At 59.9% G+C, this 22,727-nt stretch overlaps 3 protein-coding genes and 1 non-coding gene across 7 annotated transcripts in view; 1 reads left to right on the top strand and 3 right to left on the bottom strand.

The window, feature by feature from the left end:
* Positions 1–4,588, bottom strand: part of Arid3a (AT-rich interaction domain 3A) — a 30,300-nt gene extending 25,712 nt beyond the window's left edge. Inside the window, exons 1-2 of one of the 4 annotated variants that reach the window (XM_040739106.1) lie at positions 4,299–4,588; positions 221–870 (exon numbers count right to left, since the gene is read on the bottom strand). In XM_040739106.1, the coding sequence (XP_040595040.1) occupies positions 221–609 (389 nt within the window). In that variant the 5' untranslated portion in view covers positions 610–870; positions 4,299–4,588. Of the gene's footprint in view, positions 1–220; positions 871–992; positions 1,108–4,152; positions 4,247–4,298 lie in introns of those variants that run through there. The other 3 variants (XM_005083336.4, XM_013122961.3, XM_040739105.1) reach the window with 3 other exon arrangements.
* Positions 4,589–9,108: 4,520 nt separating this feature from the next.
* Positions 9,109–14,038, bottom strand: Kiss1r (KISS1 receptor). The gene is given in 6 exon segments (XM_013122973.3): positions 9,109–9,644; positions 9,646–9,995; positions 10,386–10,618; positions 10,748–10,883; positions 11,820–11,944; positions 12,366–14,038. Coding segments are annotated over 6 exon segments (1,179 nt in total). The 5' UTR covers positions 12,610–14,038; the 3' UTR covers positions 9,109–9,553.
* Positions 14,039–14,046: 8 nt separating this feature from the next.
* Positions 14,047–21,446, top strand: R3hdm4 (R3H domain containing 4). Its single transcript, XM_005083337.4, has 8 exons — positions 14,047–14,177; positions 17,773–17,927; positions 18,153–18,277; positions 18,579–18,705; positions 18,902–18,987; positions 19,212–19,297; positions 19,633–19,688; positions 20,438–21,446. Exons 1-8 carry the CDS (start codon positions 14,116–14,118, stop codon positions 20,536–20,538), a joined length of 798 nt encoding a protein of 265 aa, XP_005083394.1. The 5' UTR covers positions 14,047–14,115; the 3' UTR covers positions 20,539–21,446.
* A 1,062-nt stretch (positions 21,447–22,508) lies between these two features.
* Positions 22,509–22,615, bottom strand: LOC121137400. Its single transcript, XR_005874640.1, has one exon. It is a non-coding gene; the product is annotated as a U6 spliceosomal RNA (small nuclear RNA).
* Between the last annotated feature and the right edge of the window lie 112 nt (positions 22,616–22,727).

The following is a 22,727-nucleotide window of genomic DNA, read 5'->3' as shown; positions in this document are numbered from 1 at the left end:
CAAAGCCCGCCCCTCCCCCACACCTCAGCCTAATTCTCTCCACAGCGTTTGGCACAACCCCAGAGCACAGAGTCTCCCTGTGTGGAGGACCCCCAAGGACTGCAGGCTCACTCAGCAAACACCTGCTCAGCGCAGCGTCCCCTCAGTAACCCCCTCAGGCTCCCCGCACACTTCTCAGACGCATGAAAACACAGCAGACGCCTCCCCAACCCCAACTCACGGGTCACCATCGAAGCCGAGGTCCAGCAAATGCCCGTCTCCTTCAGCGTGTCCCGGCCCCTCCCGGCCTCTTCCACGCAGGGCAGGTGAACTCAGAGTCCCTTCAAGGGCTGTGTCTTCATCTTCTGAGCCAGGAGGCCCGTCCTCGGAGCCACCGGGGGAGGACGGGTGTCCCAAGCCGGCGGCGGCGGCCCGCATGGCAGCCAGCGCGGCCATCTGCGTCCTATGCATCCGGGCGTTCTCGGGCTCCCTGTCCTCGTCTGTCACAGCAGTCCGAGCCCGGGCGCTGGTGGGCTCAGGCGGTGGGGGCGGCGGCTGCCGGGCCTCCAGTTCCTGCCGGGCACGCTGCTGCCTCTGAATGAGAGTCTCCATCACAGCCTGCAGCTTCATGGCCCTGCGGGGTGGCCCACCCCGGGCACCAGGGGTGGGCGGCGGGGGCGGCCCCTTCGGGGAAGGGTCTCGGCCGCACTGCAGCGTGGGGGCCTCGGGGGAGCCCGGACAGTGCAGGGTGGCGGCCGGCGGGGGCGGGGGCCACGGACTCAGGCTGAGGGCTGGTGGAGCATGCCAGGGGTGACCAATGGGCTCCTGTTGTCACGTCGGGCACCCAGGGGTGGGAGCTTGTATCAGGCTCATTCAAGTGCTAGCAGACTCCTAGGGGACACAGCAGAGATGAGGTCAGATCACACCTGTGCCCCAAGGACACATCCTTCCTCACAAGTTGACAGCAAAGGCTGATGGGAGAATCCCTCACACCTGCTCAGGGCACGCCCTACCTATCCACTGGCCTGCAGGGTCATTGCAGTGGACACCCAGGGAATCTCTGGGTCCCCTCCGGTTAGGCCCACCAGGGACACTGTGGGTTATTGTCCCATAAGCAGAACTGTGGGGGAGGGGCCTGATGTCCCTACTTTCTTATTGGCTGTACCCCGTTCTAGACTCCAGAGTGCCCGTGGGTTCTGCATTCTGGCTCTACCTTCTCCACGTTGCTTGGCAGGAGAGGCCCTGGGAACTCTGGCCAGAACTGTATACTTGCGGTGCACAGGCGGGAACCGCGCCTCGCTTTCTCAGAGAACCTCTGCCGGCCGATGGGTCTGGATCTACCCAGCTCTGTGGCATCGGTGCCCACCATGTCACACTTGGGAGGGCCGGCACAGGGTGGGCACCCTACAGGTGATGGGGGTAACGGGAGCACGGCCTGCAGGTGATAGGGGTAACGGGAGCACGGCCTGCAGGTGATGGGGTAACGGGAGCACGGCCTGCAGGTGATGGGGTAATGGGAGCACGGCCTGTGCGCTGCAGAGGGGAAACGGAAGTCTAGGTGTTCACCCAGGCTAAGGCTTGGGGGAGGCAGAGTGTCCTGTGCCGCTCTCTGCAGAGAACATCTGGGGTTACTAGTTTACACGGCTCCAAGGGGGGAAATGTCCCAGAATATGGCACTCTGTCCTGGCCAGGGAGCCCTGGTGGGACTTCCAGAAGCCAGCAGGGACCCAGGCCCCACCTTGCCCCAGGCCACACCCTCAACCCCCCCTAAGCAACCAATAAAACAGCGGGCAGAAGCAGCAGGCCTGAAATCAAGGGATCCTGGGGGAGGAGAAAGTACAGTCCACCTACCAAACTGGGGGGGCTTCAGGTCACCCTCAGCCTAACCTGAACCCCAAAGTCCAGACATTACCCTGTGACTGACCCCTGGGCTGTGAGGAGGGACAGCTGAGGGGTCCTGGCTGCTGTTCACACACTGGTGACATTCTGGTCACCAGGCCCTCGGCCCAGGGGACCCCTGCAGTGCAGACCCTGTGGGTCTCCACGGAGACCAGGGCTGCCTTCCCTAGACGTCTGGTCACCCAAACTGTGAGGCTTCCAGTAGAAGTGTGGCAGGCGAGGCGGGCGGCCCCAAGGGACTCCTGTCAGTCTAGGATTCCCAAGACAGTCAGACTTTAGAGGCCCGGGCACTGGCGTGGCCACCCCGGCCTCAGCACTCACACAGTCCCTCCACACCCTGCCGCCGCCGGTCACCCCATCCGCGAGACTCGAGAAGTGCTGAGGGGACATTTCTGGACACTGTTCGGCTTGGCCCATCCACCCTTCCCCCACCCCTGACAACTTGGAGCTGAGCACACCCCACTGCGGAAACGCTGAGAGTGACACCCCCTCTTTGGGGTGGGTGGGGGACACACGAGGAAGAGGCTAGAGGAAGCCCCTCTCCCCGACTCCCCCCTCCCAGACTGGCTTGGTTTAATGACCCTTCCTGGCCGCTGGGTGGGGGAGGGGAACGGGCAGGCCTCCGCCGCTGGGGCGGGTAGTGGGTGGAGGGGGGTAGGTGGGAACCCCAGAGCTGCCCCTAGGCCAGCCAGCACTGCCCGCCCGCCCCCCAGGGGTGCCATCACCCCTAAGCTGATGTCGGCCATCCTTGGACAGCCCTCCAGTCCAGCTCTTTGTCCTTGGGCCCCCACCCTGAATTTATGACATTCTCAGAGGCACAGGGCCGGCCAGGGCTCGGCGGCTGGTGTTTGTGGGGGGGATATGGCTGGGGTGGGGGCTGGGAGGAGACCCAGAGCCACACCCTCACCCCCCCACCTCCAGGTTTAGTGGGGAGAGGGAGAGGGAGGGGAGAGAGAGAGAGAGAGAGAGAGAGAGAGAGAGAGAGAGAGAGAGAGAGAGAGAGAGAGAGAGAGAGAGAGAGGTCACCAGCTCGGCCAGGCCTTGCAAAACACGGTTATTTGGAGTTGTGCAAGGCCAGGGCCCGAGGGTGGCGAAAGGGGCCCCCGCTCTCCTCCCAGGGAGGTGGAGGGGGAAGGGCAGGAGCTGGGGAGGGGGCTGGGAAAGAGGGCAGTGCCCCCCCTCACCAGGAGACGTGTGCAAAAACATTCCAGTAAGTCCGAGTAGTCAGAGGACAAATGTAAAACAACAACAACAAAACAAACAAACAAAAACCCCTAACGCAGTCGGGATTTCAAAGGCTTCTAGGAAAGACCGAGCTCCGGGGGGTTGGGGGGAACCCCTGCTGCTCCAGTCGTAAAAAACGGAAGGTATTTGACAAACCCGCTGCGAGTTGACACACACGCGCGCACTCCGAGCTTCCGGCTCCCTCTTTTGTGTCCGGGGGGTGAGGGGGCCCCGCGGGACCCTGAGGGCGGGATCTGGATGGGTGCAGCCCGCGTGGGGAGAGGGGACCCCAGGGGTGCCCTGAAGCCCGGGCCCGGAGGGGGAGGGAGGGCAGACCCCGACAGACACAGATTTGGAGCAGAAATAGAACTGAAGGCACTGGGGCGTGGCGGCGCCCGGCCTGGGATTTTCCCAAGCACTCGGGAAGGAAAGCTGAGGCAGGGGGATGGCCTCGACTTCCAGCCCAATCTGCGCTTTAAACAGAGTTCTAGGTCAGCCTGTACCACACAGTGAGATCCCAGCTCCAAACATTAAAAACACGTTTCTTAAGAAAAGGCCGAATGAAGTCTCCAGAGCGCGGCCCCCAGTCCCCGCGCGCGTACACACGCGCACACGCGTGTACACACGCACACCCCGGGTCCGTTTCCTTCCGCCGGGGGACAGCGCGCACTCGCGACCCCCGCGCGCCCGAACACTCGCGTACCGGATGGAGGTCTCCGAGGTCTGCGGCCGCGACAGCCGCCCCAGCCTGATCCGGTAGCGTCGCCTACGGAGCCCCACACCCCCACACGCGCGTCTCTGTCCAACTTTGGAGACCCCGCAATCGTCGGTTTCCAGGGGGCCCGACGCTGCCACCCCTAGGGGAGCCTGCTGGAGCCGCGCTGCTGAAGGCCTGACCGTCCGACCGCTCGGGGTGGCCCGGGGGGTCGCAAGCCCCGGTGCCCGGAGCCCAGAGTCCACCCCGGCGGTGGCCCCCGGCGGCCTCTCCCCGCCCTTGGCCTCCCCCTGGTGCCCGGTGCACGCTCCTGGCCCCGGGGTCACCCGCCTCACCGAGTCTCCGGGCCGCGTCTACACCTCCATCCGTCCGGATCGGATAGGGACGAGGTCTCCGCGCGCGACCGGCCCCCCCCCGCCCCGCCCCTCCCCCACCCGGCAGACGAATCGCCGTGTGACAAATTGCTCTCAGATGCAAATACCTCGCCGGTGATTCAGCAGCCCCGGGGACGCAGGAGGTAGTGGGTGTCTCTCCAGGGTCCCCCTTTCCAAGCTTTCCTAGGACACCTCTCCGGGGTGTCCCCCGCTCCCGCCCCGCTGCAACTCAATCTGAGGACGCCCACGGTGGGAGGAGGCGGAGGGGGAGCTGGAGAGCCGCGACGGAGTGGACGGAAAACTTCAGGTCGCGGCCCCTTTAAATGATAATAAATAATAAAAGGAAGGGGGAACGAGACCGAGGGACGCCCCGCCCCCAGCTTAGGGACTGTGCGCAAAGTGCTCGCCGCAGCCCACGGCGCAGAGGCCGCGAGCGGGAGGGCGGGGCCACGAGAGCCCCGCCGAGGGGATCCGGGAGAGTTACCGAGGTTCTTCACCCCCACCCTGGAGCGGAGACACACCGGAGTCCCCGGTCGTTTCCCGGTTTCACCCGGAACGAGAGATGGATCAGCCGAGCTCCTGCCCACTACGCTGTCCACACCTTTCCAGCTTGGGTCCCGCGACTCTGAAATGGGCTTAAAAACCCGGGAGAGGCCTGAGTTGCGGGGGCGGGGACGCGGGAGGGGGGGTGCGCTGCGTGCGCAAAAGCACGGAGTTGGGCTGCGCGCGCGTTCGAGGAAATGCGAGGAACCGTGACGCCCCCGCCTAGGAGCGAGGGACCGGAGGGCCAGCTTCTAGCCGACCCAGCCAAGTGCCTGCCGCGGTCCGCCCAGCGCATCTCCGTAGAGTGCGGGCTTCTGAGGCCCCCGTTTTGCAGAATGGGAAACTGAGGCATGGTGGAACTCAGCCAAGAGTTTAGGCGACCCTAGTGGATAACGCCATGCTCAGGGCAGCCCCCCCTTCTGCGGTGCTCGGGTCCCTTGCTGGACTGTTAGGGAGGCTCTCGAGCAGCCTGCCCCTCTAAAGGCACTTTTAGGGAGGGGTAAGTCTGGTGAAGTGGGGTGACTCTGGGCCAGTCCCCGGGACGGCAGCAGCTGCGTGGAACCTGAGGCTCAAAGCTTGCAGGTGGCGGCAGACTTCGCCTTCAGACTTGGAGACACCTTGACCTGCTGGGGCGTGGCCCCGGGTGCCTGCCCAGGTCCCTCCCCAGCTTCGGGCTTGCAGACCTCACGCTCTCAACCCGCGCGATGAGGACGAGCACCTGACCCCAACTCTAAACATCTCCTGGGTCCCCTGTGAGTTTGGAAGCACCCTGATAATGAAGGCAGCCACAACTACATATGCCTGCTACTTTCTGTGTGTAACTATGGTGTAAGTGTATACGCCAAGGGAGTCTAACCATGAACCACGTGAGCAGCCCTAGCTGGCTGTGAAGACCTGGCTGGGCTTGAACTCACAGAGCTCTGTCTGCCTCTGCCTCCATGAGTTCTGGGATTAAAAAGCATGTACTGCCACGCCTGGCAAATTAATAGTTTTTCATCTGTGTGTGTGTGGGGGGGGCCTGCTCATATGTCGGAGAGGGGCTACCACGGCACATTCATAGAGGTCAGAGGACAACTGACCAGTAGGTTCTCTGCTTCGACATTTGTGTGGATTCTGGGTATCCAATTTAGGATGCCACTTTCTAGCAAGTGCCTTTTTACCTACTGAGCCATGTTGCGGGCCCTCAAAATACTGTTCTTGGTATTTATTTATTCGGTTTCTCTGTGTATCTTTAGAGCCTGTCCCTGAGCTCGCTCTCTAGACCAGGCTGGCCTCGAACTAATAGAGATCTGCTTGCCTCTGCTCTGCTGGGATTAAAGGTGTGCACCACTGCCCGGCATTTTTTTTTTTTAGTATTTTTTTAATAGAAAGAACCTTTAAATACAAATACCAATACCTGCTGGTCCTGGTCCCATTTATGGCAGGGATATATTTAGCCTAGGGTCCAGATGGCGAGCACAATGAACTGCCTCCTAGGGCCCAAATGCCCCATCTCCGGGGTCTTGAACGGCCTCAGACTGGTTTCGCAGGACGTGCACACCCCCTGCCGGGAGCCGGCGAAACTACGCCCAGGAAGAACTCAGCATGGAAGGGGGGGGGGGTCCTCGTCAAGTTTTGAGTGGCCGCCAGGTGGTGCTATTGCACTTAAAAAACAGTTTCCCAAGTTAGCTTTGGAGAAACTTGAGACCTGAAGTTGTTTTTCTCCTGCATAGCTTTTTCTGTTCAGAGCGGGTGTCAACTTGTAGCCCATGATGGGTTTGAAACTCATGATCCTTCTGTTTATTATGAAGTTTAAATTACTCTGTCACAGTCATACCATTTTCTCTCTTTTTTTTTTTTTTTTGGTTTTTTACGAGACATGGTTTCTCTGTATTGTTTTGGAGGCTGTCGGTCCAGCCTGGCCTCAATTTTTTTCAGTTTTAAAAATGGTGTCTCTCGCCGGGCGTTGGTGGCGCACACCTTTAATCCCAGTACTCGGGAGGCAGAGGCAGGCAGATATCTGTGAGTTCGAGGCCAGCCTGGTCTACAGAGCGAGTTCCAGGACAGCCTCCAAAGCCACAGAGAAACCTTGTCTCGAAAAACCAAAACAAAAAAAAAAAAATGGTGTCTCTCCAGGACAGCCTCCAAAACAATACAGAGAAGCCAGGCATTGGTGGCACACGCCTTTAATCCCAGCACTCAGGAGGCAGAGGCAGGCAGATCTCTGTGAGTTCGAGGCCAGCCTGGTCTACAAAGTGAGTTCCAGGACAGCCTCCAAAAGCCACAGAGAAACCCTGTCTCGAAAAACCAAAAAAAAAAAAAAAAAAAAAAAAAAAACAGAGAAACCCTATCTCGAAAAACCAAAAAAAAATACTAATAAAAATAAATAAATAAATAAATAAATAAATAAATAAATAAAAATGGTGTCCTGGGGCTGGAGAGATGACTCAGGGGTTATGAGCATTGACTGCTCTTCCAGAGGTCCTGAGTTCAATTCCTAGCAACCACATGGTGGATCACAACCATCTACAATTCAATCTGGTGCCCTCTTCTGGGATGTAGAAAAAACACTGTATATGTAATAAATAAATCTTTTTAAAAAATGGTTTCTTGCGGCCGGGTAGTGGCTCACGGCTTTAATCCCAGCATTCCGGGATGAGATCTGGTGCCCTCTTCTGGCAGAACACTGTATGCATAATAAATAAAATAAACATTAAAAAAAAAACGGTTTCTCTGTGTAACCATGGCTATCCTGGAACTCATTCTGTAGACCAGGCTGACCTCGAACTCACAGAGATCCGCCTGCCTCTGCCTCCCAAGAGCTAGGACTAAAGGTGTGCACCACCACTGCCCAGCTCATTTTCAGATTTTACTTCTACTTTTAGGTGTGGAATCCATGCTGGATAAGTGCTCTATCTGGGGATGATTTTAGGCATGGAGTGAGCCACACGCCCAACTCCCCCAGATGCTCCTTACTCCCCTCCTTCCAGGGTCTCTAGCTGTCACGTTTATCCCAGCACAGCAGGGACAGACTGCTCTCAGAGCTCAAGGCCAGCCTGGTCTGCAGAGCAAGCTCCAGGACAGCCAGGGCTGCACAGAGAAACCCTGCCTAGAAAAGCAACAATCAAATAGATCCAGGGTCTCACTGTGTGGCCCTGGCTGGCCTAGAACTCCTAGAGGTCCACCTGCCGCAGCATTGAGGCTCATTTGTCTTTCCTGTCATCACTTTGTTGGGGGAGGGTTCTCTACAGAATTTACATCTGAGGCTTTGGCTTTTCCTCTGTGTTTGTTTGGCTTGGTTTTTGGAGACAGGGTTTCTCTGTGTAGCCCTGGCTGTCCTGGAACTCCATATGTAGATCTGGCTGACCTTGAACTCACAGAGATCCGCCCGCCTCTGCCTCCCGAGTGCTGGGATTAAAGGCTGCACCACCACCTCTGTTCTTGAATGTGTAGATTTGTGACCTTCCCATAACACCCCCCCAGACCTCCTTCCCAACAGGTGGCAGGTACAAGGACCCCCAGGGCCAGAGCAATAGGTTTGTAATTAGGCAGTGGCTATCTGGACAGAGTGGAAGCCGGGGCCTCACTGGAGGAAGTGTGTCTTGGGGACATGACAAGGTCCTTACCCCTGTTCCCTTCTGCTTCCTGGCCCTGTGAGTAACCATGTTTGGTTTCTCTTCCCATGATACTGAGCACACCAGGACGAGCCAAAATGACCCTTTTTTCTTCAAACTTTGCCCCCTGGGAAATGGCTTAGTGGATGGCATGCGCCCAGGCCTGATCGGGTCCACCTGCAGCTCAGCACCCGGTGTGGGGCAGGAGGACTCGTGGGGCTGCAGGCCAGCCAGTCTGGAGGAATCACTGAGCTCTGGGTCCAGGAGAGACCCCGCCTCCATAGCCGGGTGCAGCCAGACCAGGTTTGCCCCTCCCCTTCCATCCCAGCGCTCAGGAGCTGGGAAGTGAGTTCCTCCAGGCCAGTCGGGGCTACACAGTAGGGCTTGCTCTCAGAGCTAGCACCATAAGGTGGGGCCGAGAGACCACTCAGCAGTTAAGAGCACCGGCTGCTCTCAAAGAAGACCCAGGTTCAATTCCCATCACCCACGTGGAGGCTTACAACTGTCTAACTCCTGTGCCAGCGGAACCCACACCATATATGCCCTGGCTGTCCTGGAACTCACTCTGTAGACCAGGCTGGCCTCTAACTCTGAGATCCGCCTGCCTCAGCCTCCCGAGTGCTGGGGTTAAAGGTGTGCGCCACCACACAGGAGCCTGCACTTTGCTTTGGTACCGGGTCTCATCAAGCCAGGGTAGCTTGGAACACTATGTGGCTGAGGATGACCTTGGATTCCAGTTCTTATGCGGTGTGACAATCCTCATGTACCGTAACCGGATGTGTGCCGGATTTTTGTTTTCAAATTTATATATCATAAGAAGTACACATTATCTTTTTTTTTACACATTATCTTACATCCTTTACTTTTTCCTGATGTTAGGAACTTGTCTCAAAATAGAAAAAGAAACTTGGGCTTGGTGGCTTAGGTCCCAAGGTCATGGCTGGAGGCTCAGCTACACAGAGTTGGAGCCAGTTTGGGCTACATGAGACCCTATTTCAAGCAACAACAAGGGGTGGGGGGAAAGGAAAAGGGGGCTGGGCATTTAGCTCAGTGGTCCAGCACTTGTCTAGTGAGCACGAGGTTCTGAAGTAGATGCAGACAGTGGGGACATGAACCTTCAAACGCTGCAGAATACATAGAATTATCACAACCACGGCAAAAACCACGGCGCACGGGTGCCGAAGGGGAAGGTGGTTACCCGGGACACAAACTAAGCTATTCACTGATTAGCAGAACAGAGCAGAGCGTTCACGAAGGAGGCACAGGAAGGAAGGGTCGCCAGGCTCACTGGCGGGGTGCGCAGCCAGGCTGTGCGGCGGTGTGGGGTGCGGCTCGGTCTGAGAGTGCAGACCCCCCGTGGGGCCGGCGCTGCTGGCGTCGTGGGCCGCAAGGGCACACACGGCAGAAGGCCTGTCTGAAGTGTGAGCCCAGGAAGGCATAGAGCAGCGGATTGAGTGCTGAGTTGCTGTAGGACATGCAGTGAGCCCAGATCTTCAGCGCGTAGGCGGCATAGCTGCGAGGGTGCCAGGCTCCTGCGGGGCCCAGGGCCTGGAGCACCAGGAACAACTGGATTGGGCCCCAGCAGGCGGCGAACAGTAGGACTACAGCGGCCACCAACCGGGAGACCTTGGTGCGCACCGCTCCAGCGCGCTGTGCCAGCAGCTGTCCCTGGAGACCCAGGGATGTTAACGGGGAGAGACTGGCCCCTTTGAGATCCCTTCCCACACAGAGTCCGGGCTCCGATTGCCCCCCCCCCGCCGCCTCTCCATTCCACCCTGCCACCCCCACATGCACATGCCTACTCCAGGTTCCAATCCATCCCCCAACAGCCCCTCCATCCTACCCGGGGTTCCGCCCCCTCCTCCCCCCCCCCGGGGCCCGGTACACATGCACACACAGTCCGGGCTCCGAAATTCCCCTCTGGTGCCCCTCCATCCTGTGTCCTCGCTCATGCGCATACAGTCTGGACTCTCGAGTTCCCTCTGTCAGCACCGTGGGTCTCCCACACACACTTTCCCCCAGATTCCCCCTCCCTCCTGACCCTGAGTCCCCGGGCACCTGCAGCGCGCCGTCAGAGGGCGCGGGGCGCGCAGCAGCACGGCCCAGATGGCGCAGCATGGCGCCGTAGCAGGCGCAAGTGGCGAGCAGCGGCAGCAGGTACAGAGCCAGCAGGTTGTAGAGCGCGAAGGCGCGCTCCAGGGCGCGGCTGGGAAACGCCTCGCTGCAGTAGGTGTGGGGCCCCGGCGACAGGCGGTGCAGGGCCAGCACCGGGGTGGACACAGCTGCGGAGCCTGAGCCACCCGCTCAGGATAAGCACCGTGCCGGGAGAGTGGGGACATGTCCCACCCAGGAGCCAGGGCCTACCCCCAATCAGTGCCACGCCCCCCCCCCCGTCCTCCCCCACCCCAGATCGCACTCACCCACCCAGATGCTAAGGCTGACAGCCAGGGCCAGGCGGGGAGTGCGGCGGTGCAGGGCACGCAGAGGGAACACAGTCACATACCAGCGGTCCACACTCATGGCTGTCAGGGTGGCGCAGGTGGCTTGCACCGAGACCTGGAAAAGCCGAGGACTGAATGTGGGCGCCGCCAGTCCCACTATATATCTGACCACTCAGAGTCCACGAACATGTCCTGGGAGGAGTAGTCAGATGCCATGGGTTGAGGGGACCTGAAAAGAGCAGGACCTGAAAGTCGGGAGAGCGGGGAAGGAGGGAAACACTGGGGTTTGTTAGGCATCCCGAACACCCACACACACCCCGGAACACGCCCGCTGCGGGCTGTAGCCCACACCCACCCAGACTCGGTGTCCACTCCCAGTCTGTCCCACAGAGACCACTTGATGCACCTGTATTCTGGAGGTGTCCACGCTTGACTACCCTTCCCTGCCCTGGCTCTGACTTCTGCCCCGCAAGATCTCGTGGCCCTTTGGGACCTGGAGAGATGCTCAGTGGTTAGCGCACTGGCTGCCCCTGCAGAGGATCAGGATCTGTTCCCAGCACCCACCAGGCTCACCGCCTGTGACTCCTGTTCTGGGGACCCGAAGACCCCTTCTGGCCTTCTGGGGTACTGCACACGCGGGGTGTACAGACAGGGATGCAGGCGACACACCCTCACATAGGAAATAAAAGTACATTTAAATGGCGCACGCCTTTAATCCCAGCACTCGGGAGGCAGAGGCAGGCGGATCTCTGTGAGTTCGAGACCAGCCTGGTCTACAGAGAGAGTTCCAGGACAGCCTCCAAAACAATACAGAGAAACCCTGTCCTGAACAGGATAAACAAAGACCATGCCTCATTTCTGATCATGACCCCACACTGCGCACCCCAGACCTGCCCACCCAGCCTCTGGTCCCGCCCATGCCCCAGTCAGTCTCTCTCCGGAGCACACACCCAGCTCCTGGCCCCACCGCGGTCTGCCCGGGCTGACCCCATTGCTGCTCCCCGGCTTCCTGCTCCCCCACCTCGCCTCCGCCCCCATCAGCCCTGCGCACCTGCTGGATGTAGTTGACGAATTTGCACATGAAGTCTCCCAGCACCCAGGCGGGCAGCGGGTAGAGGAGCGCAGTGAAGGGAACGCAGCACAAGAGGAAGGTGACATCTGTGGCCGCCAGGTTGGCTACAGGTGGGGGACACGCGGACGCTGGAAGGTGGTGGCACCCAGAGCTCCCGAGGCGGGCCCCTGACCTCTCCATCCCGGTGGGAGGGACCCCGACACACACACACCCTCCGCTTCCATTACTCTGGTCCCCAGCCGCCCCGGGCGTCTCCGCGTCTCAGTCTCTAAATTGGAGACAGCAGGTAGCCCCAAGCTACAGGTCCCGGGTTAGGGCGTGTCACACACACCTCCGGTGCCTCCTGTCCAGAGGCCCTCACTCACGTCCCTAGGACAGACACCTGCAAAAATGGCCACGTCTCCTGGCGCAGGAGATGAGGGCGGGGCGAGGCAGGACGCACGGCAGGGGGATGCTGAGGTCTCGGGGCGGGGGGGACCCCGAACCCCGCGCCCACCCGGGAGCCCCAGGAAGGCGCGCACTCACCGATGTAGAAGTTGGTCACCGTCCGCATGTGCTTGTGGCGGCAGATGACGTAGATGACCAGCGAGTTCCCGACCAGCCCGAGCAACATGAGCACCGCGAAGAACAGAGGAACCAGCCAGGCGTCCAGGGGCCTGGGCGCCGAGCCCCGGCTGTCCGAGCCGTTGGCACCGCAGCCCGGGCATCCCGACGCGTTGACCGGAGCCCACCAGGTCGCGTTGGGACCCAAGGACGCCTCCGTGGCCATGGCTTGGCCGCCCTCTTCCTCCAGGCAGCCTTCGCGGATTGCGTCCCGAGACTGTGGGGCCGGGGGGGTGGGGGACCCCGCTCCTCCTCCTCCGGGGATGCCAGCCCACGCGGGGCTCTGCTGCAGGCGGGCGGAGGGGGCTGAAACGCAGCTCCCCTGCTCAGCGACGTCTTTTATACCCCGCGCCCCCTCCCTGGTCCCCGCCTTCGCGTCTCCCTGCGTAGCCGCCGCCCCAGAGCCTGGCGCGGGCTCTTCCCAGAGCGTGCCCGGATGAGAGGAGGGGGGGGGGGGCGCTGGGCACCAAGCAGGGGAGGGAGGGGTCGTGGTCCTCCCTCGCAGGGGCCAGCTTCAGCCAGGGCTGCAGGCAGGTGGCGCAGGCCCTGGGGGAGGGTCCCCAGGACCTTCGACTCCATTTGGCCCACTCTGACTGGCCCCCAGCGGCCCGTTCCTGTGGGAGGGTGGGCATCGTGGAGACCGTCAGTCAGCAGGAACCCTGAGGAACCGACCTAAGCCACACTGTCACACCCTAGGGGCCCCGAGGTGTTCTCCTTGGCACGCCACTGGAATACTATGCAGCGGAGAAAAAGTAAAAACGACTTAGAAGAGGGGAGACTCAGTGGCGATGTATTTCTTTTGTGTGTTTGAGTTTCACCCCCATGCTGAGGATGCTGAGGGCGCTGGACCCCTGGACAATCCTCTGCGGAGCAAGATGCCGGCCGGGGCCCTAGAATTAACCCCTTTCTATCCCTGCCACAGGTGTGTCCCCTCACAGCCTCTCCCCTCCGTTCCCTCTGGCCGGGATTCCTGAGCACAGGCCTCACCTGTCCACACGAAGCCTCGGGGTGGACGCCGACTTTGGTTTTAGTTAATTAACTAATTTTAAGAGTTTTTGTTTGTTTGTTTTGCTTTGCTTTTTAAGGATCAAAGGCGTGTGCCTTTCCCCGGAGCCCAGGCTGGCCCTGAACTTGCCGTTAGTTGATGATGACTTTAACTCTGACCCTCCCACCTCTTCTAACTGGTGCTGGGAGGCCAGGTGTGCGGCGCACCTGCCCTCCCTCCAATCCAATCCCTTAGCCCAGGCTGGCCTGGGACTCTCAGGACCCTCCCGCCTCAGCCCCGAGAGCACCGCCGCGGCCTCCCTCCTCTCTCTCCACCGGGCTGGTTCAGACCGGCCGGGGCCGGGTTTCCTTCTCGGCCTCAGTCCCCGCAGAGCCGGGCACCCCGGGCGGTTCCCGGGCGCGCGCCCCTTCCTGCACCCCAGGAGCCTGTCGCAGCTCCGTAGTCGCCTCCAGGCCGGTGTGTCCCACCCTCTCCCCCCGGGCGGCCGAGACTCTGTCCTCAGCCCTGTGGATGACACCGCGGGGTGCACACAGACAGGGAAACCGAGGCAGGGCCCCGCAGTCGAAGCTGCTCCCCGACTGTCCCCGCCCCCGGCCTCTGCAGACTCCGCCCCGCGCGTCACTTCCTCCGCGGCCACGGGCCGGGCTGCAACCCCGGCAGCAGGCCATGGTGGCTCTGGACGACCCTGGCGACGCCCCGGAGGCGACCCCCGGCGCGGAGAACAGGCTGTGAGCAGGGCTGGGGGGCTGGGCCTCTTCCGGGGCTCCCTCCTCCCGGGCTGGGGTCTCCTCCTCCTCCCTAGGCTGGGGTCTCCTCCTCCTCCCTAGGCTGGGGTCTCCTCCTCCTCCCTAGGCTGGGGTCTCCTCCTCCTCCTCCCCAGGCTGGGGTCTCCTCCTCTCCCTCCTCCTCCCCAGGCTGGGGTCTCCTTCTCTCCCTCCTCCTCCCCAGGCTGGGGTCTCCTCCTCTCCCTTCTCCTCCCCAGGCTGGGGTCTCCTCTCCCTCCTCCTCCCCAGGCTGGGGTCTCCTCCTCTCCCTCCTCCTCCCCAGGCTGGGGTCTCCTCCTCTCCCTCCTCCTCCCCAGGCTGGGGTCTCCTTCTCTCCCTCCTCCTCCCCAGGCTGGGGTCTCCTCCTCTCCCTCCTCCTCCCCAGGCTGGGGTCTCCTCCTCTCCCTCCTCCTCCCCAGGCTGGGGTCTCCTCCTTTGCTCCCTCCTCCCTGTTCTCGTCCTCCCCAATCCCCTCCCATGGATGTGTTCTCTCTCCACCCACACCCCTTTTCCTGGCTGCTCACCACAGACAGCCCCCACCCCTGCTCCGTGGGGATTGCCCGCTCTATGGGACCTCCTGCTCTATGGGGAGGTCGCTAACCTGGCCCAGAATCTGGGATTTTCCTGTTCACTCCCCTTCCTGGCACGGAACTGGCAAGCCAAAACTGCCCAGTTTCCTCTGAGGGTTCCCATCCCCTCCGCTGCCCTGGCCGTGGTCACTCTGTGTCTCTGAGGGTCAGTTCCCAAGGTGGTGGGAAATGGTCTATCCTGGAACAGCAGGTGTGGCACCCTATCGAGTGTGGCTACCCAGGAGTTTGGCTCCTGTGACCCCTGGCCCTGTGTGATGAGATGGCTTGGCCTCCGGACAGCTGCTGAGCCTTTCTGTGCCTTCGTTTCCCCCGGCTGTGAATGATGTGGACAGAGGCTTCCATTCCTCGTTGTGGGATAGAGGAGGGGACCACACAGGACGTGGCAGGACCCACAAAACCCTGCTTCCGTAGTGTCTAGCATCCGGGGTCCTGTTTGGTTCTACCTTTGCCTGTTGGATTTATTTTAAATTAGTTTTCAAAATATTTTATTTTTCGTGTGTGTGTGTGTGTGTGTGTGTGTGTGTGTGTGTGTGTGTGTGTGTGTGTTAGTTACCTGCGGAGGCCGAAAGGAGGCGTCAGGTCCCCAGAATTGGCGTCACAGGCAGTTGTGAGCTCCCTGTGGGTGCTGGGAACAGACCCAGGTCTTCTGCAGGGGCAGTGCCCGTGAGGGTCTCTCCTGTCCTGTCCTTGTTCTGTTCTGTTTGTTTGACTCAGGGTCCCAGGTAGCCCAGGCTGGCCTCAGGCTCTCTGTGTAGCTGAGGCGGACCTTCAGCTCCTGATCCTCCTGCCTCAGCCTCCTGGGACCTCGCCCAGCTATCTCGAGCGTCCTTGCTGTGGCTCCAGTGTAAATAAGTTTATGTTTCGGTGAATTACTTTCCATCGGGCCTCACCCAGGTGTCCACCTGCCTGCTGGGTGTTAGGGGTGCTGAGTCACATCCACCCTGCTTCCTGTTGGGGAACTGGGTTTCTCTGCTGTTCCGGGAGCGTTTGCCAAAGAAGGTGTGTTGTACTCAGGGTGTGTCTTGGCAAGTCAGGGTCCCATTGCCCAACCAGCAGAATGCAAAAAAAAAAAAAAAAAAAAAAAAAAAAGAGTGTGTTCCCAAACCCCTACTGACTTAGCGCCATCTGCCTGTGTCCTCGCCATTCCAGCCAGGTGCTGGTCACACTCTGAGGTCTCAGACACTTCCTCTGGCTTGTCAGCTTCAGTTTCTGTGGAGTGGTCTGCTTATGGGGGAAGGCATATATACTCCTTCAGCACACTCTGGCGTTGCCTGCGGTCTGCCTGCTGGTCACTGGGGCGGCACAGGGAGCACGTGAGCAGTGAACAGCGAGGACCATCTGGTTCCCGGTTGGCACAGCTTTGAGAGGGGCTGATTGGACCACTCTGCCACCTTCTGGGAGGTGACATTTGGACAGAGATCAGAGTCTGGCAGAACTTGTGCAAGTTTGAATTCAGGGAACACTTCTGTCTCGGGGGGCCCTTGGAACCCACAAGAGGGTGGTGATGTCTCCAAAGCCCTTCTCTAGAACTGAGCAGCGCTGCCGGCCAAGGAGCATAGAGGGCTCGCCCTAGCGGCGCTAGGGAGCTGTGGTCAGCCCCAGCCTGGTGGCCTTTGGGCTGAGGGGGCTCAGCTGTCCACGCTGGAATCCTGGCTCACGTGTGTCCCTGTTCCCCTGCCGCACCAGTCTGTCCTCCCTGCAGGACAGCTGCAGCTCCTTATCAGCCACCAGTCGCCAGGGTGTGGCCTTGAATGCCTAGGGGTGCGTCCAGGGCAGAAGTGGCCTAGCCTCAGACCTCAGGGCCTGCAGAGACTTGGTAGCTGGCCTAGTAGTTCCCTCCTGTTGGGGGGGTCTCGGGTAGTTCCCTCCTGTTGGGGGGTCTCGGGTAGTTCCCTCCTGTTGGGGGGTCTCAGGTAGTTCCCTCCTGTTGGGGGGGTCTCGGGTAGTTCCCTCTTGCTGGGGGGGTCTCGGGTAGTTCCCTCCTGTTGGGGGGGTCTCGGGTAGTTCCCTCCTGTTGGGGGTCTCGGTTAGTTCCCTCCTCTTGGGGGGGTCTCAGGTAGTTCCCTCCTCTTGGGGGGGTCTCGGGTAGTTCCCTCCTCTTGGGGGGGTCTCAGGTAGTTCCCTCCTCTTGGGGGGGTCTCGGGTAGTTCCCTCCTGTTGGGGGTCTCGGGTAGTTCCCTCCTGTTGGGGGTCTCGGGTAGTTCCCTCCTGTTGGGGGTCTCGGGTAGTTCCCTCCTGTTGGGGGGGTCTCGGGTAGTTCCCTCCTGCTCAGGGGGGACCCAGGCAGGCAGGTGTTCCTCCCTAGTCCCCAGGTCCCCAGGGACCTTTTCAGCACAACCACTTGTGGCCTGGGGGCGGGGACCCCACCAGAGCTGAAGCTCCAGGCACCAGCCCTACACAGCTTGAATAGACCGCCTGGGGCCTGAGTGGCTGAGCCTGCTACTCCCCCTGGTCTGCACGGGCTCCCCAAGCCCACTGCTTGGCCACCTGCCCCCTGTGGCTCTTGCCCTGTTCTGCTGTGGCTCCTGGGTGCCCTTCTAATCCCTTTGCCCGATTAGCACCGTCTTCAGGAGTTAGCTCTGGCGGGCTCCTGGGGGAGGGTGCTCCGCTGGTTTCCATAAGCTCCTGCCCCTTGAAATCCTGAAGCTCTTGACTCTTTTCTGGTTTACAGGGCATGGGGGAGACCGTCCTCTTCAGGGGGGTGACATTCAATCTCTAGAGTACATGGCTTGTGGCTTAAGTTGGGGGGGCTGGAGGGGTTTAGGGGCCACCAGTTTGTGTGACTAGGGCTCATGCCTTCCCTTCTTGGAGCCTCAGTTTACCCCTCTTGCATCATAACCCGAGTCCTGAGATTCCATGGGGCCCAGGTCTCCACACACAGGAGCCTGGGCTGTATGTGTGGGGAGGGGGTACAACTCAGCATTGCCAGGGACACTGAGGCCCCTGACCGGCTCCTCCCCGGCCCACAGGCCCCTCCCTGGCTGCCTGCCCACGGTCGGTGGGTCCCAGGTGAAGAGGGTCTCAGCCTCCAGGCGCAAGCAACATTTTATCAACCAGGCTGTGCGGAATTCGGACCTGGTGCCCAAGGCCAAGGGACGGAAGAGTCTGCAGCGTTTGGAGAACAGTAAGCAGGGCGTGGGGTGTGTCGACGCTATGCTTCCCTGGCTGTGAAGCACATACTGACCAGGCATTAGAATAGGGGCTTCAGAGGATGCATAGGAGTTTGGTAAGGCAAGGGAGCTACATGGGATTCTAGAGACTGGCTGGGTGAAAACAAAACAAAACTTGACAGTCAAGTGAGTAGTGACCTCAAACCCTGTCTCAACCCATGGGCCCTGTTTCCATCCAGCCCGGTACCTCTTAACACTGCTGGAGACAGCTGGGGGTCCTTCAGGCCTGGAAGATGGGGACCTGACTCCTCCTGCGGCGCCTGGCATCTTTGCAGAGGCTTGCAACAATGCCACCTACGTGGAGGTGAGACTTCCCCCACCCCCCGGCAGCCGGAGATGCGCCCAGACCTCCCCCGGGTTCATCTGCTCTCCGTGTTAGAATAGAGGACGACCAGTTGGAGACTGTGACACACGTGACAGCGTGTGGTGGCCTCACGCTGGCTTCTGTGCAGTGCATGGGTCATGCCTGCTGTACCCCTGTGCATCCTTTGGAACCCCAGCTCAGGCCGCACACATGGGAGGCCTCCTGTGTGTGTGCCGGGTGGCCTGCGTGTGGCCGTTGGCAGACCCAGGAGCCTCCGGGCTAGCCTGCATCCCTCTTCCAGGTCTGGAATGATTTTATGAACCGCTCTGGAGAGGAGCAAGAACGAGTGCTCCGCTACTTGGAGGATGAGGACCAGGGCAAACGGAGGCCCGGGCGCGGGCCTGGCCGAGGGGAAGACAGGCGGAGAGGTAGGGCGTGGGCGGGGTCGGGTCATGGGTGGGCGTGGGGCCTTGAGGCTGCGAGGCCCCTTGGTCACCTTGGTGGGCACAGGCACCAGATTCCCCAGTGGATGTGCCCGGGCTCAGGGTGTGTCGCATGTGGGCGGGGCCAGCCCAGGGTGTGGTCGGCCTGGGAAACTGAGCCCTCCCTGCCCCACCTCCGCAGAGGACCCAGCCTTCACGCCTCACGAGTGCTTCAGGCGCATCAGCCGTCGCCTGCGGTCCGTGCTCAAGCGCAGCCGCATCCCGATGGTGAGTGGCCCCATCTTCTTCCAACCTGGCCTTTCCGTGTCACCGGCAGGAGCCATCTCGGTGGCCTAGTGGTTAGGAGGAGGAGGACGGTCCCAGTGCGGGTGGGTGCTGCAGGGCATGCGGGAATCTCACAGACAAAAGGAGGGCCAGGTGTGTGATGTTCCAGTGCCCGACACCCTGAGACAGCTAGGGCCCCCGTCACGTGGATTTTGTGACCCCCACAGGAAACCCTGGAGAGTTGGGAGGAACGTCTGCTGGCGTTCTTCTCCGTGTCTCCCCAGGCTGTGTACACCGCCATGCTGGACAACAGGTACAGGAGCTGGGGAGAGGAGGGTGCTCGCCCTCCCCGCTGAGGCTCAGCCGCTCACGCCCCCTCCCCGCTGAGGCTCAGCCGCTCACGCCCCCTCCCCGCTGAGGCTCAGCCGCTCACCCACTGCACGCTCCCCTGCTCGCTGAGGCTCAGCGGCTCCTGCCCCTTCCCCGCTGAGGCTCAGCCGCTCACCCACGGCACGCTCCCCTCCCCGCTGAGGCTCCCCCGCTCCTCCCCTCCCCGCTGAGGCTCCCCCGCTCCCCCCTCCCCGCTGAGGCTCCCCCGCTCCCCCCCTCCCCGCTGAGGCTCACCCGCTCACGCCCCCTCCTCTACAGCTTTGAGAGGCTCCTGCTCCACGCCGTGTGCCAGTACATGGATCTCATCTCAGCCAGTGAGTGCCCCCACTGCCCCTTCACCCATTCCTCCTAAGGAAGCAGGGGTCCTGGGGCCCAGCCAGAGACCCGGGATGTGTCGTGTGGGTTCATAGCAGAGCCAGTTAGTGAACTCATGAAGGGCGTGCTCTGGTGTCCAGTGGGCAGATACCCTCCACCCACAGCTCCAGGGAAGAGGGACCAACGTGAGGCTGTTAAGGCCTGAGTCCAGACGGGGAGAGGAGACAGAGGTTTTCCCAAAGCTACAGCCTTTATCTCTGTTTTCCTGTATACCCAGTGCTGCCCCCTTCCAGGGATGGTCGTCGGGGACCCTGGTGGCTCCAGGCGCCCCATCTGGTTCTTCCTTTTCTGCCCATCTCTGCCTCCTGCTTGGAGTTGCTGTGGTGACAGTTTCCGTGGCAACCCGGGGAATTGGTTCCTCTGGTTTCCATCTGGGGCAGGAAGCAGCGGCCTCCATGTCTGCCTCTCCTCACAGACTGAGGATGGAGAGTGTGGGGGAGGCTTCTCTGTAGGGACTGGACAAACTGGGTCCCCTGGACAGGGGGTCACAGCTCATAGCTAGCCACACATCCCTCCTACCACCCAGTTTCTTTTGTTGGTCTTGGGTGTAGCTGAAGCTAGCCTCCAATGCATTTGGGCGCACAGGCTTCTGTGCGTGGGGTCCTGACCCTCCTGCTTCCTGGGCCTTGCGTGTGCCAGGGGGACCCTCTGGCCCAGCTCCTGCGGTCCTCACGTGACTTGTCCGCAGGTGCCGACCTGGAGGGCCGGAGGCAGATGAAGGTCAGTAACCGTCACCTGGACTTCCTGCCGCCAGAGCTACTGTTGTCTGCCTACCTGGACCAGCAGTGATGGCGGAGCCCCTGCCTGCCGACTCGCCCCGCCGAGACCGCCAGTGTCTGCTAATGTCTTGCATACTTTCAGAATCGGAACACCCTCCCTTCTCTTTGGGAGCCCCCGGCCCCTGTCCCTTCCCGGCCCAGCTCCCACAGGGCAACCTGGTAGCCCCCTCCTCTGGTACTTGTATTCAGGTGGGGAGGCCTGAGCTCAGCTATCCCATGCTCATTCTGTTTAGCTTTTCTTTGGCGCAGTCTGAAGCTCAGGTGGGGAGACTCTTTTACCCCCGCACCCACGCCGTCAGTTTTAATGGATTTGGCATGTTTGGGATAGGTTTGCTTTACTTTCTCCTCTGAAGCATTGAGACACAACCAAAACACCTAGCGCCAGCTGGTAGTGGGTTCTGTTGTGACCCCTGCCCGACCCCTCCAGGTTTCCGCTCTGGTGGGAGTGTCTGGTCCTCTCTGGACTGGCAAACCTCCCCAGGGCACTTTGTCGAGTGTGTGTGTGTGTGTGTGTGTGTGTGTGCCCGTTTGTATGCGTGTCTGTGTGTGTGTGTTTGTGCGTATGTGTGTGTGTGTGTGTGTGCATGTTTGTGTGCGTGCATGCGTGTGTGCATGCCATGTGCCTGGTGAACCTGGACAAGCTTCGTCTCAAGGGCTGATTTTATGCTTTTTTTGTGATGTGTGTTTCCTGTGCCCAACTCCCTGGGCTCCGCCTGCCCTTCAGACCCTCCTGTCACTCCTTGTCCCTGGGTCCAGGGCTTCCAGCCAGAAGCGTCTGACCTTGCGTGCCCCGCCCCCTCTGCCGCCCAGCATATCTGTGGTCACTGCAGAGGCCCCACAGGCCTGACCCCTCCCCCTCTGTGTGGTTCTTTGTGCTTGGGGGAAAGGGACACTTTTAATAAAGCCTTGGTGCTCGGGGCCTGGCTGTGTGCATGTCTTTGGGCTCGGTAGGGAAGTCACAGGTGGCCAGAAGTCTGGACACACGGGCAGTCTCCAGTCCTGATTCTTTAGTTCAGTTTAAAGTGTGTGAAATGCCTAAAGATGGGGTACCAGGGTGTGGCTCTGATTGTGTAGCATGCTCAATTGCATCCCCAGCACCATATACCCTGAGTTTGAGGCTAGCTTGGGCTACGTGTCTTTTGGGACAGGGTTTCTCTGTGTAACTCTAGCAGTCCTGGAACTTTCTCTATAGACCAGGCTGCCCTCAAACTCAAGAGATCTGCCTGCCTCTGCCTCCTGACTGCTGGGATTAAAGGTCCAACGTCAGACCTATGCATCTCATGTAGCCCAAGCTAGCTTCAAACTCATGGTGTCAGAGACCCTGCCCCAAAAAAGTAAAAACAACCCAAATGTAAGCTGGGCATTGATGGCGCATGCTTTTAATCCCAGCACTCGGGAGGCAGAGGCAGGCGGATCTCTGTGAGTTCGAGGCCAGCCTGGTCTACAGAGTGAGTTCCAGGACAGCCTCCAAAGCCACAGAGAAACCCTGTCTCGAAAAAAAACAAAACAAAAAAAACAACAAATGTAGGGGCTAGAGAGATGGCTCAGAGGTTAAGAGCACTGACTGCTCTTCCAGAGGTCCTGAGTTCAATTCCCAGCAACCACATGATGGCTCACAACCATCTGTGATAAGATCTGGTCCCTTCTCCTGGCTTGCAGACATACATAGAGGCAGGATGTTTGTAGTATTCATAATAAATGAATAAAATCTTTTTAAAAAAACCAATGTAAATGGAATAAGTAACAGCTGAACTCGTGGCTCAGCGTTGCACAGAAGAATCTCAACCTCAACAGTGTGAGGCCAACCTGAACCATACAGCCTGTGCCTCAAAAAACAAAGGGAGGAAATACAGTTTTGCCGCTTATGTAGAGCGTTAATTTCACCATCAGTAAATGTGTCGGAGATAAGCAGTCTGTAAACAACTACTGAGCGTTAGAAAAAAAGACTAGAAGCATGACTTGGTGTTTCTGGGGGATGGGCAAAATATGGAACGCTTCACGAATTTGCGTGTCATCCTTGCGCAGGGGCCATGCTAATCTTCTCTGTATCGTTCCAATTTTAGTATATGTGCTGCCGAAGCGAGCACAAACCCCACGCTCGTCCAGACAGTATTTATAGTCTCTGAATTCAAGCCCTTCTCCGTTAGGGTGACTGCAGTCTCGCTACGAAAGTCCCATTATTTCTCTACTTTCTTTTAT

The sequence above is a fragment of the Mesocricetus auratus genome, unplaced genomic scaffold, assembly GCF_017639785.1.
Source record: "Mesocricetus auratus isolate SY011 unplaced genomic scaffold, BCM_Maur_2.0 Super-Scaffold_100676, whole genome shotgun sequence".
NCBI classification, from domain to species: Eukaryota; Metazoa; Chordata; class Mammalia; order Rodentia; family Cricetidae; genus Mesocricetus; species Mesocricetus auratus.
This window is presented reverse-complemented; position numbering and strand designations above follow the sequence as displayed.